An 18936-nucleotide genomic window follows, 5' to 3' on the forward strand; every position below is an offset into this window, starting at 1 on the left:
CGGGGGGAAAATGCTTCTGTTTTTTCATATGATCTTTAAAACATACATGTTTCAGAACCACACTTGCTGTCCTTGCTGTGACTTTCTATATTTAGATTTTAGTTTCAAAACAGATTTTCATGTTTATCCCAACGTCTTCAAGTGTGAAAAACTACTAAATACCTTGGGTATCCAGCTTTTCATACCCTCATTGCATCCTCTGTCTTTGCTAGTAATCCTAACCAGCAACATTTGATGGCGGATAATAATTTATGTAATTTCGCTTGCACTTTTAACGTCAAGTTTAATCTTTTCTACCAGAATTGACTCACGCTTAAATACATATGGAATAAGTCAGAAATACGTTAACTTGAATAAGCAGAGCTTTGCTTACACAAATATTAGCTTAGAAAATGCAGTCCTTGATTCAAGTGTTATTTTAACTTAAAAGTTTGTGAAAATGAAATTCTTTTTTTAGTTTTTGACTTATCGTTCCAACCAGCATGTAGACAGTACAGTGACTGCTTGCTTGAATTGACTTATTTATTTGTGAAAGGGGAACCTAATCAATTGATGTGTCTAATATACCCTGGAACATTTACTCTATCTACCGTCATGATAACCATCCCCTGTGTTGGATTCTGGGAAGGGGGTGTCCTCTTGGTTAGGTGGACTTTACTTTTGTGCAGTATTCACTTACATTCTTACACCTTTCCATGATGCCTGTACTATGTGTATGAGCATTGGCTCTGGCGGATCAAGAGGATGCGATAACCCCTAGGTTGGGTGGACTTTACTTTTGTGCAGCATTCACTTACATTCTTACACCTTTCCATGATGCCTGTACTATGTGTATGAGCATTGGCTCTGGCGGATCAAGAGGATGCGATCACCCCTAGGTTGGGTGGACTTTACTTTTGTGCAGCATTCACTTACATTCTTACACCTTTCCATGATGCCTGTACTATGTGTATGAGCATTGGCTCTGGCGGATCAAGAGGATGCGATCACCCCTAGGTTGGGTGGACTTTACTTTTGTGCAACATTCACTTACATTCTTACACCTTTCCATGATGCCTGTACTATGTGTATGAGCATTGGCTCTGGCGGATCAAGAGGATGCGATCACCCCTAGGTTGGGTGGACTTTACTTTTGTGCAGCATTCACTTACATTCTTACACCTTTCGATGATGCCTGTACTATGTGTACGAGCATTGACTCTGGCGGATCAAGAGGATGCGATAACCCCTAGGTTGGGTGGACTTTACTTTTGTGCAGCATTCACTTACATTCTTACACCTTTCCATGATGCCTGTACTATGTGTATGAGCATTGGTTCTGGCGGATCAAGAGGATGCGATCACCCCTAGGTTGGGTGGACTTTACTTTTGTGCAGCATTCACTTACATTCTTACACCTTTCCATGATGCCTGTACTATGTGTATGAGCATTGGCTCTGGCGGATCAAGAGGATGCGATCACCCCTAGGTTGGGTGGACTTTACTTTTTTGCAGCATTCACTTACATTCTTACACCTTTCCATGATGCCTGTACTATGTGTATGAGCATTGGCTCTGGCGGATCAAGAGGATGCGATCACCCCTAGGTTGGGTGGACTTTACTTTTGTGCAGCATTCACTTACATTCTTACACCTTTCCATGATGCCTGTACTATGTGTACGAGCATTGACTCTGGCGGATCAAGAGGATGCGATAACCCCTAGGTTGGGTGGACTTTACTTTTGTGCAGCATTCACTTACATTCTTACACCTTTCCATGATGCCTGTACTATGTGTATGAGCATTGGTTCTGGCGGATCAAGAGGATGCGATCACCCCTAGGTTGGGTGGACTTTACTTTTGTGCAGCATTCACTTACATTCTTACACCTTTCCATGATGCCTGTACTATGTGTATGAGCATTGGCTCTGGCGGATCAAGAGGATGCGATAACCCCTAGGTTGGGTGGACTTTACTTTTGTGCAGCATTCACTTACATTCTTACACCTTTCCATGATGCCTGTACTATGTGTATGAGCATTGGCTCTGGCGGATCAAGAGGATGCGATCACCCCTAGGTTGGGTGGACTTTATTTTTTTGCAGCATTCACTTACATTCTTACACCTTTCCATGATGCCTGTACTATGTGTATGAGCATTGGCTCTGGCGGATCAAGAGGATGCGATAACCCCTAGGTTGGGTGGACTTTATTTTTGTGCAGCATTCACTTACATTCTTACACCTTTCCATGATGCCTGTACTATGTGTATGAGCATTGGTTCTGGCGGATCAAGAGGATGCGATCACCCCTAGGTTGGGTGGACTTTACTTTTTTGCAGCATTCACTTACATTCTTACACCTTTCCATGATGCCTGTACTATGTGTATGAGCATTGGCTCTGGTGGATCAAGAGGATGCGGTAACCCCTAGGTTGGGTGGACTTTATTATTGTGCGGTGTTTCTTTAAATTTGCACAAATATGTCAAGGAATGAAATAACAGTTGTATTAAAATACTCGCCTCTAAATTAAAGTAAAAATTATAAAAAGTAAATTTCTAAGGTTACTGTAGGCTCATTTTAATGTCAAGCTCCTCAAGACTGACACATAGGCCTCAATCCTCCATCCGATTCTCTATCCCATCCTGCTCGAAGCTTCTATTTAAAAATCTCTATTTGTTTATAGTTGATAATGTAGTAACCCCAACTTTTTTTAAAGTAAGAACAACAGGGATGTTGTGCGACTACAATAGGAAAGAATATCCCTCCCCTCTTTCCAAAAAAAAAATAGAGTATTACTAGGTGTTAACAAAAAGAGAATTTGAGTGAAAGATAGGAGGGAAAGAGTGTAGAAAAAAGAAGGTTGAATAAAACAAAAACACTGTACTTGTTTAAAGCTAAAACTATTTTATAATTCCTAATATATTTATTAATCCCTAAATTATCTTATAACCCCAACTGTTTCTAGAAGTGAGATAAGAAGGTATACCGAAACTGTAGCTACACTAATAAAAACACCCCCTCCGTCCGGAAAAAAAAACAAGGACTATTTAGCATTTTCAGAGTTTACTCAGTTTGAAATTTATTTCAAAACTTTAATTCAATTGTATGTCTAAAATTACAGTAGTAAATAGAAAAATGTTTACCTGGAAAATAGCAGTAGTTGGAAAATAGACCGTTTTCACTTGGAAAATAAAAATAGTTAGCTCTAGTGAAATCGATTTCGAATCATATGATTAGATAATAATATAATAATGATCTTATCGTAACAATGAAAGTTGTTTCTCAAGTGGTAATGTCGAGCAAGAATTAATTTTACCGGGAATTAATTTCCATGACAACGTTGAGCTGGAACATAGTCATCGTGATATCTAAAACTTCACATCCCAATGGGTTGTAGACGTGAGAGAGGTATGTCGTATTTCGGTGAAAAAGAGAAAAGTCAAAGCATCTTGAAAATTCAGTGAGATTTAGGGAAATGGATCGAACCAATCCATTGAGCGTGTTATGTTGTGAAGATTGAGCTGTGAATTGCTCCGCATATACGCGCACACAAATATTTCATAGTGTCTTTTGATATACAGCAGCTAAAATTTAAAAGTAATTTTTCTCTATGTATCTGAAAACACACCCTGGAAGGAGGGTTTGATTCCCTCTTTGGGAAATCTCCTATTAATGGTTCTGCTGATAAGTGTCTATTAAAATTTAACTTTTATTTCATTTTGTTGATTTTTTTTTACAGTAATGGAGTATGATATACCTAAAGACGTAGAGCAGTGCAGGGACAAGCTACGGGAGAATTTTGAAAAAAATAGAAGCGTCAAAGATGTCCGTGCTATTGATCTACTGGTAATTAAGGTAACTATCTTCTATTAAATGCTGTTCACAATGAGAATGAAGATATTAGACACTTTTATGATTGCACATGGTAAAGAATGTGATTAAAGGCTCTTTTCCTATTTCAAAAGTTTTAGTTTTCGAGGGTAATAGGTAAAATTCTAAAACTATTATGTGCATGCTCTTGGTGCACAGGTAACGCCGAATTTCTCTTTGGTAGTTCTAACCTGTCAATGTTGCTTCTATTTGAACATGTGAAAACAGGAAGCTAAGATACGCAGAAAATTCAAAACAGTAACGTAAAAACATGCAAAAACGTAAAAACGGTGCTGAAAAGGGGCCAGCTAAACTCTTTTACATGATTAACAAAAACTACAAGCTATAATATTTCGAGTCCAAGCAAAACCATTTTATGGTTAAACATATACAATACTAGACTAGTTAGAAAGAGTGCCAATAGACTTTTAATTCAAAAATTTTCACTGCGGTAAGAGAACTGGACCCCAATTCCGTGGTTCAGTTTTCACTCGTCATTTATACTTGAGGCTTGACGTTTTGCTTATATCTTATTGATCTTTAAATAAAACTCGCTACTTCGGCCTTTGTTGAAATAATAATTTGATATTTACCCTTAAGAAATAAAGGTTTATATTGCACACAGGAAAAAGCCTTCGGCTTTTACTAAGCAGGAACTAATAGAGAAAACTATGCTGTCATCACCGTCACCCAAGACACCCTAAAAAGTATATTTGCTGCAGCCTCACAGATCTTATAGATTTTTCTTGATAGCTTTCATCACTGGCTTGACCTGTCAGACTTTTCTAGAAATTATTAACGTCATTGCAATTGACAGCATCACATAGTTTAACTACAAGATTCATTTTTAGTTGTAACCTACTATTATGAGGTTATTCATCGTCTTGTATACAAAGATAAGTTTTTTTGTCGAAAAATTGATTTGTTTTAAATATTGTACTTTGTTAATTACAAACGACAATGGATTTAACAATTTCGTTTAAATTGAGCCCTTAAACAGCTCTGTGGGAGAAATGGAGGAGGAAAAGACGAAAAAAGGATATATCCTTGCTATCTATACAAAAAAGTGATTTTTCTAATTGTTCAAGCCAGGGGACTACAAGTTTTCTGTGTAGAGCTTTCGACCGTGGTGATTCCAATAGTGTTCTTTCTAATTCGATCGACGCCATTTTAAGGGTTTCAGGCTATTTTTTAAAATATGTTAAATTTATTTCTAAAATAACATTTTATTATTGACACAATATTTAAAAATTGACACAACAGACTAAGTGAAATGATAGTTAAAATTACTGAATGAGCGGTTAAACCAAAGAAAATTTAATCCGTATATCTACTACTACTTCCAGAAATGCTTATCGATCTGATTTTATTTTTACCGTTTCACCGCAAAAGTACCAAATTTATCTTTTGCTTAATAGGCTACGTGAATGTCATCAAACGCCGTGCTTAGTCTTTGTGCGGCTAAAAAGGATAAAGCGCTCCTTTAACTAAAGCACCGGCTTTTAATCAGCAAAATGTCAACCTCGATATCCTTGGTGAGCCATAAAAGACTTCCATCCTCACTATTTAGCTGCTCAATACCATTTCTTTCGAATCTCATTTCAGACAGCTGAGTGAAATAGAAATGCTTCTAGTCTGGACACTACCACTTGGGATTGGCACCTTTACTATGGTGAACTTGCGCCACTCATGACAGACGAGAAACATAGATGCTTAGTACCATGCAGGACCGGTTGTCAAGCAGAAAGATGCTCGCGTCAAAAATATTGGCTGCAATGTACGCCTACCTGTTCAGAATATTTAGGAGAAAAATGCACAAATGTTCCTGAGGGCCAGTAGGGGCCCGCCACTCGCCTCACTCGCCAGTGAGGCGAGTGCAAAGCTGAAACAGACTATTAGCGCAATCAAAGAAAAGTAATTATCGTTGTGATTCCTATCAAGGATGTGATATCGATCCGTTTTAAGTCAAATTGTTTCTTACGTTCTATAAAATTTCTGCAACTTTTTACTGGTCATTTTCAAAGAACGGCCTTTAAAATATTATTTCTGAACTACCGGTGACCAATACGACGCGTAAATCACTGCTACTTCATGCTAAGACCATATGGGTAGCTACAAAACTTTAAGATTAAAAATCCTAAAAAATGCTATCGAAGAAAAAGTTGAGCTAGTTAAAGATGATATAGCTTGTCTGGGTACAAGAAATAAGTGGAAATTCAAACTGCTCGGAATCATTTCCCTTTTAAGTATGTTAACTGAATTATCCCTATAATTCATATGGTGATTATTGAATTTTTGAAGTTTCATCTGTCTTATCAAGATTTTGTCGGTGGTATTAATTAGAAATTTGGCATTTACCATGAATTTGCCATTTACTTTAGAAATTGTTGATATTTACTAGCCCCTTTTTTTTCCAAATTACTAATTACAAAAGAATCCCCCAATTACATGTGCAGTAGCAGAAATAAAGCTGAGTTGTAAAGCTCTAGCTTGCGACAAAAAATGAATGAAATATGATAAAACTCAACTTTTGGGAAGAATCATTTCAGCATGGGGAAGTTGGTCGCGATTCATGAGCTTATGATAAGATATGATGAAAATCTGACACAAAACGTTTTTTGGGCGGCAAAACCCAAAAGTAACAAAAACTTGTTGACTGTAGTCTTCTCATTCTGTGATTTAAGGTTGGACAAATAACAACATAAATGTTTTTGTATTAGGATATTTCGATTAATCTGCATGATAATATGTTAAAATTCCACAACAACGCGAAACCAGGGTATACCCCGAAATTACAGTTATATACCCGATTTTTAGACGAAAACTAAATGCCTCGGCTTTACATGAGTAAGGGTCTTTCACTATGCATGTGAACTTGTTGAAAATGAATATCAACTTTAATTTTGTTTCAGACTTTGATTTGTTCCTCCCCTTCCCGTGCAAAAAAAGTAAAGAAAAAAAGAAATCAATTTGTACTGCAAAACCAAAAAATTTTCTTTCTTTAAAAATGACTTCGAATTTCATTGTGCACCTTAACAGCTGAGATACACGGAATTATGGCACAAAAGACCTTGTTACAACCTCAAATTCACGTAGCAAAAACTTCTTAGGGAGTCTAAAAATGAACCTGAAGTCATAAACTCTTTTTCTTAAGGAGAGTCGTTCCTACTAAAGTGAAATTGTGACACAATTCAATTCAGTTTAAACAGCCTTGGAATATAATTTCAGACAAAAAACTAACCATAAGGTCTTCGCATAAAGTGGCGGAATGACTTACGCATTGTATTGGTCATCATTATCACCAGTACTTTTAGAGAAGGTTCTTTGAAAATTACAAGTAAAAGGTTAAAGAAATTTTATAGAAAGTACGAAACAATTTGATTTAAAACGGATAGATATCACATCCTTGACTGGAATCACAACATTAATCTGTTTCAGCTTTACATTCAGCTTTACATTCAGCTTTAAACATTTTGAAAAGGCAGGCGTACATAGCAACCAATATCTTTGACACGGGTATCTTTTTGTTTGAAAACTGGACTTGCATGACATTAAGCATCCGCTCTGGGGAGTGTTTCTCGTCTGTCAGGAGTTGTGCAAGTTCACTATATTGAGGATGCCAGTTCTAAGCGGCAATGTCCAGACTGGAAGCATTTCTATTCCACTCAGCTGTCTGAAAGGATACTCGAAAGAGATAGTATTGACAAATTAGAGTATGGGTGGAAGTCTTTTAGGGCTGACCAAGGATATTCTACGTTGACATTTTACTGATTAAAAGCCTGCGCCTTAGTTACAGGAGCGTTTCATCCTTTTTAGCCATGTAAAGACTGAGCACGCCTGCTCTCCAGCTTTAATCTGTTCATCTTTCAACACTGCGTGCTGGTTGGAGACTGAAACAGCTTCGATAAAACGCTTGCAGTAACTCACAAACTCGAGTCTGACTGGGTTTCTAAGGCTCTGCTTCGCTTTTAGAATACTGCAGCACTTCAAACTAATCTTGCTTTCTATTTGGAAAAAAACCTGTTTGTTGTTTTTTTAATGATGGACCAACAGAACTAGCAAATCTGCATCGTTCCGATTGAACTGTATCATATCGTGTCGAAATTTCTGTCGTAGTCAGAATAGAAACAGCTGTTTTACCAGAAAGAAAGTCAGCCTAGTCTGTTGCATGGTGACGTAAATTTTCTTCTCTTCAAGATGTAGCGCAAGTACCAAGATGAACCTTTACCAGTACGGTTTGTTGGTAAAAAGAAGACTCCTCCCTTCTTAATGGGAACTGTATTACAAGGTTTGAAGTGGATCTAATGGCGAGAGGTCTGTTTTGTTTCTTATCGACGAGCGCAGTCTTCGGTCGAAGGTCCAGAGGTATATCCGTCAAGAACAACATTTGCATTTTTGAAATGTTGCCTCAACTAAGCCACTTCGTTTTTACATGTAGTCCTATAAGATAGCTCTACTCCCCTGTGCAGCAATCACCATCCATTTGTAGCGTGTTGGTGGGATGTGCCAGGGGACACTGGGTCGAAACTGGGACTGTCTTTTTTAGATAGTTTTTAAGAAATACCTTGTTGCGACTTCTGATGGTTTCAAGCCCTGAAAGAAAATATGTTTTTGGAGTTTGGACTCCAAACTCCAAAACATTTTGGAGTTGGGATTTCGGGTTATCATAAAAGTCTTTTTCATGTGAATTTCGTGTTTTAATGTCTCTCGTGCATAAATTGTGTGCACTTGATCAGGTAAGATAAGGTATAAAATGGCTTTCCAAAACATTTTGAAGAAAAGTGAATTTTCGGATGTTTTCCTGTTACATCAGCCTTTTTGAGGTGAAAATGATGTTTATAGCAACTTTTGAGCTTATATTCATTCTCAGTCGGTCCACAAACAAAGTAAAAGAATCCAATTGAATCCTAAGCAGTTATTAAGTTTTTGGGCAAAAATTGGGGCCTTTAGATGGAATTTTTTCATGTAGTAGTATTTCGAACTTTTTAGACTTCTAATATATATTTTGGGGGGTTTTCTGAGCATTTTGGTGTATAAATCGTCTGTTTTGTATTTTTTTTTCATGATTTATCTTTTTATGGCACTTGGTATTAACAAGTGACATATAGCGATCGCAAATTCAGTCGGTCGGTCCGTCTGTCCCGGTTTTGCTAATAGTTTAGGTACTTCCAGATAAGCTATGACGATGAAATTTGGCAGGCGTATCAGGACCAGCTCAGATTAAATTAGAAATAGTCGTTTTCCCGATTCGACCATCTGGGGGGGGGGGGGGGGGTGTTGGGACGGTTAATCTGGAAAAATTAGAAAAATGAGGTATTTTTAACTTACGAACGGGTGATCGGATCTTAATGAAATTTGATATTTAGAAGGATATCGTGGCTCAGAGCTCTTGTTTAAATCCCGACCAGATCCGGTGACATTGGAGGGAGTTGGAGGGGGGAAACCGAAAATCTTGGCAACTGCTTATAGTGGAGGGATCGGGATGAAACTTGGTGGAAAACTAAGCCCAAGTCCTAGATACGTGATTGTCAAAAACAGAATGGATCTGTTCTCTTTGGGGGAGTTGGGGGGAGGGTTAATTATGAAAAAAATGTGATACTTTTAACTTACGAAGGATTGATCGGATCTTAATGAAATTTCAAATTTAGAAGGACCTCGTAACTCAGATCTCTTATTTTAATTCTCAACCGGATCCAGTGTCATTGGGGGGAGTTGGGGGGCTGGAAATCTTGGAAAACGCTTAGAGTGGAGTGATCTGGATGAAACTTGGTGGGAAGAATAAGCACAAGTCCAAGGTGCGTGACTGACACAACCGAACTGGATCCGATCTCTTTGGGGGAGTTCGAGGGGGGAGGGGGGGTAATTGAGAAAAATTAGAAAATATGAAGTATTTGTAACTTACGAACGTGTGATCAGATCTTAATGAAATTTGATATTTTGGAAGGATCTTGTGCTTCAGAGCTCTTATTTTAAATCACGACCATATCCGGTGACATTCGGGGGAGTTGGAGGGGGAAACTGGAAATCTTGGAAAACGTGAAAATTGAGGTTTCTTTATCTTACGAATGGGTGATCAGATCTTAATTAAAATTGATATATTGAAAGATCGTATTTATCAGATGCTCCATTTTCATTTCGAATCGGATCCGGGGACATAGGTGGTTGTAGGGGGGAAACAGAAATCTTGGAAACCGGAAATCTTGGAAAACATTTAGAGTGGAGATATCGGGATGAAACTTGTTGGGAAGAATAAGCACAAGCTCTAGATACGTGATTGACATAACTGGAACAGATCCGCTCTCTTTGGGGGAGTTTAGGGTGTGTGTTAAATTAGAAAAAAAATCGGAAAAATTAGAAAAATTGAGGTATTTTTAACTTAAGAATGGGTGACCAGATCTTAGCTTTTATTTTGAATCTCGACCAAATCTGGTGACATTGGGGGGAGTTGGAGGGGAAAACCAGAAATCTTGGAAAGCGCTTAGAGTGGAGAGATCGGGATGAAACTTTGTGGGTAGAATAAGCAAATGTCGTGGATTCGTGATTGACGTAACCAGACTGGATCTGCTCTCTTTGGGGGAGTTAAGGGGTGCCAGTGCTTTGGTGAGTTTGGTGCTTCTGGATGTGCTAGGACGATGATAATTGGTAGGTGTGTCAGGGACCTGCACAAATTGAACTGATAAAGCTGTTTTCCCCGATTCGACCCTCTGGGGGAGGGTTGAAAGGAGAGGAAAAATTAGAAAAAATGAGGTATTTTTAACTTACGAGTGGGTGATCGGATTTTAATGAGTTTTCATATTTAGAAGGACCTAAATTAATGTTAAGAAGACTAAGTCACTAAGGTTAGGAATAAGTGAAGATGAACAGGTGACCTTAGGTAACGAAAAGATTGATCAGGTTGGGAGCTTCAGTTACCTTGGTAGCATTATTAGTAAAGATGGTGGGAGCAGTGAAGATGTTAAAAGTAGAATAGCTAAAGCTCAGGGTGTTTTTTCACAGTTAAAAAAAGTTTGGAAGAATAGAAAGATAAGCCTACAAACCAAGATTAGAATATTGGAAGCTACAGTGATGACAGTGGTCAAATATGGCTCTGAAGCATGGACACTCCGAAAAGCAGATGAAAATTTACTAGATGTTTTCCAGAGAAATTGCCTACGGATTGTTCTGGGTACCCGGCTGACTGACCGTATTTCAAACAGTAGGTTTTACGAAAAGTGTGGTTCAATCCCGCATTCTGGGGCTGTAATGAAAGAAAGGTTGAGATGGCTAGGCCACGTTCTACGGATGAAGGATGACAGATTACCGAAGATTGTCCTTTTTGGCCAACCGTCTGGGGCTACACGGAAAGCAGGTCGTCCTTGTCTGGGTTGGGAGGATGTCATAAATAAGGATTTAAAGGAAATGGGAACTTCCTGGGAGGGTGTAAAGAGGGAGGCTTTAAATAGATTAGGTTGGAGGAGGAGCGTGCGTAGCTGTGTTGGCCTCATTTGCGGCTTGGTGCTGCAGTGAGTTATTAGTAGTAGTAGTAGTAGTCAATCTTCTATTGATTCTTAGAATTTTGCTAGAGGTCATGCCATATGAGCTCTTGGCTCTTTTGACCTCGTGACAAGTGCCATATGAGCTCTTAGCTCTTGTTTTCCATGTAGAACGGCTAATTAAATTTAACTCAAAACGCTAACATGTACGCTCCTTCCCGGAAAGCGCAGCTTTACGAACTAAGAGTTTGCCAATGAACTTTCTGCCTCGTGTCAGTGTTGTTTTGTAATATTTTATGGGTCTATGTAAGCCTGAACTACTATTTACTTGTTCATCCTCTTTTCTTCTAGGGACAAATGGAGTTAGTTGAAGTAGTCAAGAAGTTCAAACAGAAAGGACATGTGATGACATACTTTCAAGAAACTGTTGAACCTAAACCAAAAGATTTCTTATCTAAATTTATCCAAGGAACCGCTTGAGATTTTAATTGTAGGAATAAAGTCATGTAAATAAAGTTGTGTTGTCTCATGAAGCTTCCATTTACACGTCAAGTACTATGTTATCCTCGCCATCAAATTGACAGATTAAAGACTACGCCGTCCTAATAATCAATCAGATTAACAATTATGAACTCAGGTGGATACACTCTTCTTCCACCTTGATCTGTTCAAGATTTCTCTTTTACCCTATCACGAAGTTCGATTCTTTTTAGATCGTTTTTTATGACATTTTCCCACTATATTCGTTTTATGTTATCGAAGATGACAACAAACACAGATGGGCAACAAGCACAGTTTTCGACAATCTATAGTACTTCAATCGTAGAATGTGGCCTAGCCATTCCAACCTTTTTAGGCGAAGAACTATCCTCAAGAATTTACTGTCGTTTGGGCTTTACTGAAAACCTTATAGATAATTTCTGGCACCACACTGGCAAAGCATAACACAACAAAAAAAATTTATTAACAAAGAAAGAAATATTTATAAGCTTAAAAATTAATAGTTTCAAATTCCATTATTCTTATTTTGTATTATTCTAATAGGCCCGTGCATTGTTTGTACACTGATGAGTAAGTTATAGACTGATAAATATATATATATATATATATATATATATATATATATATATATATATATATATATATATATATATATATATATATATATATATATATATATAGTATATGAAAAATATTTTATAGTATAAATAATAGCAATAGATCACGAATATGAATAAAATACATTATAAATATATTATTCTGCAAATATGCAAGTCCACTATGACCTCGAAAAATTCAGTCTGAAAAAATTTTGCGCTAGTGGTTAGAATAGTTCAGCTTATTCGTTGTTCATAAATAAGTGGTTTTGTAAGATTATTGTTCTATGCTTATAGATACATCCAAAAATAAAACTTACTATGCTAAACATGCGCTAAGTAATCCTAAAATATTTAGAAGCAAAGACTTGTATATTTTCCCTCCTTAAGATTTGTTTAAAAACCTCCCAGGAAAAATTGGAGAAACTCAAAACCCCTCCATCCAAGACTCATGTACCCATACCCTCTACCAAGTAAATCTTGTTATATACTTCTATTCCTGCTGATGTATTCGGTTGCTGGTTACGCAGCAATGAAACTTTGAAAAGCTCTTATTTCTAGAACTAAATCAAAAAAGTTTTAACAAATAATAATATTTGATAAATAAAAAAAAAATTTCGGAAAAATGAAATAAAACATATTTAGTAACTTCTAGGGATTCGTCATTTGTATTATATATGTATAATCCGTGAATCTTTTGAAAAATTAAATTGCCAGTTCAGGAATTATGCTAACCAATTAAATGAAGTTCAATCAAACGAAAATATTACCTAAAATTAAAGTAAAATCAAAAGTATTTTCGAAAGATTAAATGAAAAATCAAACTATCCAAAACAAAATAATATTTTTTTCAATATTACCAGGCAATCGAAATCACATAGCTGTTTGTTCAAAAGACCTATAGGAGTATACCGGGGCCTGTCTGAGTCTATTTGACACGTTCCAATAGAGGTGGGGGAGCCCCCTCTTGAAACTTGGAGATTTTTTCCCTAAGAAACATTTTGGAGCGTCCTTCGGGAAGAACCTATTGATAAACTCCATCAAATAACACTCTGGCTGTGTCTGGCTTTGTGGCTGGTATACGGACGTCAGCAACTTTTCAAGAAAATTAAAATATAGCTAAAATAACAAATTTTTTCGATCCTTGAATTTTTTTTTTACACGCTTTCACTTCCTTTAATTATCTGTAACTACAACTTTTGCCAATTACTTAGCTATCATTAAATATATCTTTAAATATGTAGATATATCTCTAGAGAAAAACGAATATATCTCTTCCCGCACTACAAAGGTCACAAACGGGCCTCGATGGTGCACTGGTAAGACATTTAATATTAATTCCAGCTGAATTTGGTCGCGACCCTCCTCTCCACTCCTGTTGAGCCTCTTTCGATTATATGGAAATATTTTCTGTCTATTTTTTATATTTGAAACCCTTTTCATTCACGCTCTCAATTTCTATAATTCTTTTGCTGTATATGGTTGTTTGGTTGGTCAATAATTTTTTTTTTTAATTACAAAATATAGCTATTATAGATTCTCAAAAAAATTTTGGGCATATATTCGTTTCCCTTTAAAATTCTATAAATGCAACCTTGACAGATTACATACTCACTATTAAATATATTTATACCCGTTCCTTCTTATGGAGGAAAGACGTAGAAAATTGAGGCCATTTCCGGTGCATTTCCTCTATCCCCTTAAGGGCCCAAGACCAAAGTGTTGAAGAAAAGGGGGACAACGCTTCCCATCTTATAAATCCTTCACTATATTTCCTTGGCTATTAACATTTCAAGAAATTTACCAAGTATAGCTAGAACAGGAATTTTTTTATACTCAAAGTAAATTTTAACCAAATCAAATTCTATTTAAGCCTTAGTAGATTTCTTACCTTTTATTAATTATATCTATATCCGTTCCTTAAGTCTTAATCTTTTTAACCTCTACCCCCCTAAAGGGCCCAAGATCAAAGTGTTTCCAAAAGGGGGCACTAAAACTCCTCTTATAAATCCCGAGCTGACGTAGGTATTTGGTTGGTCACTAAATTAAAAAAAAAATTGCCAAATGTAGCTAGAATTGGGAAAAATTTTGTACTTACAACAAATTTTAACCATATCTACCTCTCTTTAAAAAACTGCATCATTGGCAGATTTCTTACCGTTCATTATTTATGTCTACACTTGTTCCTGACATTTTAACCTTTTTCAGCTGAGCAGCGAGATTTAAGCCAAATGAGACTAAGGGATTGAGTGAATGATGTTGACCCCCCCAACTCAGCAGATGACAGCTATGGAAGTGAAGTATCAGATGAAGAGTCTAAGGATCGTAAGCTGAAGCTGTCACATGAACAAAAAGAAGCTCTCCAAATGGCTTTTAATATTGATCCCTATTCCAGTCAAGGAAGTTTAGACCCTTTATCTAAAGAACTTAACCTACCCTCCAAATCTGTTATGAATTGGTTTAGTAGTCAAAAGCTGAATCTAATGCAGGAGGACTCGGTCCTTACTCAAGGTACTGCATTTAATTCCTTCCCACAGCCAACTACAGACTTTGAAGCACTTCGCTATCGTATGCTGTTAAGTCAACGGCTATTTAAACTCCAGAATTAACATGAGTTACCAAAAACTCCAGGGATTACACCATCTCAAACACCATTTTACGGTGCTAGCTATTCCCCAGAAATGCTGTATATGCTATATAATATGCAGTCAGCTGCACCGGGCCTGAATCTTCGGACCAGCAGCCATAAGCCAGAATCTCCAAGTCGAGGCTCTGAAGTTGACTGTCATAGTGATATTAGCGCTCCTGGCTCGCCAGTAGAATCTCGGGAAGATACCCCGGTTGTGAAGGGTCATGTTCTGGTCATCAAGAAGAAAAAGAAAATCTACAGCCCCGAGATTAGTAAACCCTGCTTATCTGAAGGAGGGGGAGGACAGTGATGCAGATGAGACTCGAAAGGACATTAAGGAGGAAAAGGAAAGCTCTCCTAGTGATATTACTATAAACTGTGTTGTCAAAAGAGATCCACAAGATTTGGCATTAACTAAAGACGAGAACTATAATACAGAAGAGCCAGTTTTGCAATATGACTTCGGGTTGTCAGAAGCTGTAAATAAAGAAAACGACGAATTGTGAAGAAAAATATTTAAAGTTATATCTCAGTTCAGTTCATAAAATATTTGATAACTTTTTCAAATTTATGTGATCTTCTCGCTTTTCAGCTTATTCCAACTATTTTTTGATAGGAAATGAATAGTCTTTTTACACAAATTCTCATTGATTGTAAAATAGTTACCACTATAAAAAGTAAAAGAAAAAAATTTATAATAAGAAGCTAGATAAACATACCAATTATATATTTTCGGCTTAAATATGTCTTTTTAGAAAATATATGCATGTATGTTGGGCTGATGAAAAGATAAAGACAAAATAATATAAGAAAATCCAAGTATAATTTTATTCTGGCTTTTAACTGATCTTGTGGTTTTGTTAGGCAATGCTAGATGGCATTGGTTGTTTTCGACCAAAAGAGTAATCTGAATTTCCTCTTTTATCAGTCATTCTTACTCTTTGATCTTTTCCTCAACTTTTTACCTCTTGCTTGTTTTATAATAGATAGGTAGATAGATAAGTGTATTTCAAAAGCCCATACACACAAAAATATAAATGAATATCAAACAAGGAAGAAAATTAAACAACACTACGAATTACAAACACGCACAAGAACAGAATACAGCTGTAAATGCCTAATCTAACAACCACAAAAATTAATCATATAAAACTTTTTCTTCTTATTAAGGATTTATCTATACACTCTCCCAATCGAAATATCGTGGTTTGGTTACTATTTTGCAGAATACGTGGAAACATCAAATCAATCCTATGCAAACGAATTTCCCGTATATCCAAGAGCACTGGGCATTTCTTGAGAAAATGATCCAAGTCTTCATCATCATCTTTACAAAGGGGACAAACATGCAGCCAATCAGGACCAACTATCATTTTTTTTCTCGAACGTTTTTTGCCTGTTCTGGATTGGAAGACAATTCGCCGTAAGCTATAACTGACTACTTAGAATCATAGCCGGTAAATAAACCTCCTCTCTAAAACTATGTTTTTAAGAACTAAGTTAATATGTGCTTTCATTTTTATCAAAGCAATCAGTACCTTTATTCAAAATCAAGTGTTTGGTGTAGATAGATTTTTTCACTTAATACGGAGGCAAATTTATATTTTATTGACCCTATATTTCCTATCATTTTTCCATAAGGGATTTTTCCCTTTCATCGAAACATTCCCCGTATTTCGTGCTCCTTTTTTCCAAAATTATTTTGATTTTAATTGGTACTCCCGTAAAGCAACATTTAGTTGCGTCTTTAAACTAGCCTGTCTAACAAAGTAAAATACTTCTTTGTCATTTTTTACACATTTGTGCACACACACAGTTATAGACGTATAAGTCTACATCTTCGGGTGTAAACATAACGTAATTGTTTGTGTTCCTACCAGCTACACAAACGCAAAAATTTGTGTTCCTTGCAAGTATAAAATCATTTTTTTTTTTTTTAGCTATACAACAGTGATTGTGCTTAGTGACATAAAACCAAGAAGTTAATTTTTGTAATTCTATGGTAAAAAATATTCTTTAATCTTATTGGTTTATATATGTGACATAATTTCCTAATCTATTTATTCTTTCTTATTCTTGGAGAGGATAATAGTCACACCTTTTTATCACTTGATTGATGTCATAATGTGTAGTACAATTTCTGTCAGTACTAATTCATTTTGTAAAAAAAAATGTCAGAAATTAGCCATTTAGATTTATTCTTTTCATGTTGGTGCAAAAATAAAAATTTTAAGAAATGCCTTTTAATTTTTTGAAGTTTTGTTTTTTTTTATCCATAATTTTGACTCGTCATGCAAACACTCAATTTTTGTGAATACGTTCTTTCTAGAACAGATTCAAATAAAACCCAGAAAATTGAATTTTGATCATTTATTTTAAGAGAGCTAATTTTCCAACTATTTTACTGTGGTTTTTAATTTTTATTTCAACCCATTATTTTTCCATTCTTCAAATTTTTTGCAATCAATTAATGAATATAAGATACTTTTTTATAGAATTTGTCGGATGTTAGTTGTAGATATACATAATTTGCAACTTAGTTTCTTCGTATGTCAATAGACAAAGAACGGACTAAGCAAACTTAAACTAAATTTTATTTATTGATTACAATTAAATTAGTTAAAATTGAAACTAATTGATTAAAATAAAGTTTAACCAATTAAAATTCGATAAGCAAACAGCTACGTACAATTCGATCTTGGATATTCCAATTAATAGTGATATTACTGATATTAAAATTAATTCAGCCAATCGTTGTAGGGGACAAAATTTTCAAAGGAGATAGCACTATCTATATTATATTTATTAATCTATGGTACTGGAGCCTTCGTCTTATCAAATTTCTTAAACTTCACTTCTAGTCTTTAATCCACCTTTCACATATTTACAATTTGCATTTTTTTTTTCCCCGGTGTTTTTCACTTTGTGCTAAAAACTCTTATTGCTTTTTGCTTTTAAGGTTGTCTTCCCCCTTTTTCTCCGTGTTTTCACCTTTTCGTAATTTGGGTTTACTTTGTAAAAATTTTAGGAGATGTTTGAATGATAGCTTACACATTCTTGATTGTCATAAAGCTAGTAAAATTTTAAATTTGTTCTTTTTGCCTGTCTTATAACCCTGTATTGCCTGTTGGTATTTTGGGGATTGGGGTTTTCATTGCAAATTTAAAAGATTAAGCCTAGTAGATTGCCTAGTTGATTTATTTTTTCGGTTTAAACTATACTCGGAGACTATCTAGAAAGATCTCAAACTTTCAATCATAAATTCCACTTTGAATTCGTATAGGGATGTTGCTGAATCTTTTTAATTTTTGAAACGTGCTTCAATAATTTCATTTCAATCTTCTTCTTCTTTCTTGAAAGTAATATGATAATTTAGCTGTCAAAAATTACTTGCAAGGAGATTTTCGGGTCATTTGGGCTAAGGTCTGTATTCATGATTTTTTTTTTCTTTCTTTTTTTTTTGGGGGGGGGGGGTACAAAAAACTTTATAAACGCTTCAAAAATCTGTTTACATTCATTTTTGTTACGTTTTTTACGAATGAGACAAACATTTCGGGGAAGCTGTGGTTTTGATTCCCACCCCGGATACAGCCTTGCTTGGGTTATTAGTTTACAAACAATCATTTTTGCTTCTTTCATTGAAATGAATAAATCAATTTTAGAGCTTGATGAAATTAATAAGTTAAGATTCTAATGAATTTAAATTTTAAATTTAGTGCTAGAAATTTTCAAACGTTGTGTCGATTATCATTTTTTTTTTAGAGAAGACGATTTTTAATTAGATTTCAAATTCATTTGACTAGTATATAAGTGTTAAGAACTAAAAATTTGGGTACTTGTATGATATTTTCCCTGCCGCTTTAGTAGTTCATGCAGTAGTTTCTGT

The 18936-nt window shown here is 35.7% G+C and overlaps 1 protein-coding gene across 2 annotated transcripts in view; it reads left to right on the forward strand.

Annotated features, from left to right (window-relative positions):
* Positions 1-11857, forward strand: part of LOC136040150 (NADH dehydrogenase [ubiquinone] 1 alpha subcomplex subunit 6-like) — a 32869-nt gene extending 21012 nt beyond the window's left edge. For both annotated transcript variants that reach the window (XM_065724265.1, XM_065724266.1), the window contains exons 3-4: positions 3722-3837; positions 11676-11857. In XM_065724265.1, coding sequence (XP_065580337.1) covers positions 3722-3837; positions 11676-11804 — 245 coding nt within the window. In that variant the 3' untranslated portion in view covers positions 11805-11857. The remainder of the gene's footprint in view (positions 1-3721; positions 3838-11675) is intronic.
* The last annotated feature ends 7079 nt before the right edge of the window (positions 11858-18936 follow it).

This window comes from Artemia franciscana, chromosome 20, assembly GCF_032884065.1.
Source record: "Artemia franciscana chromosome 20, ASM3288406v1, whole genome shotgun sequence".
Taxonomy (NCBI): Eukaryota; Metazoa; Arthropoda; class Branchiopoda; order Anostraca; family Artemiidae; genus Artemia; species Artemia franciscana.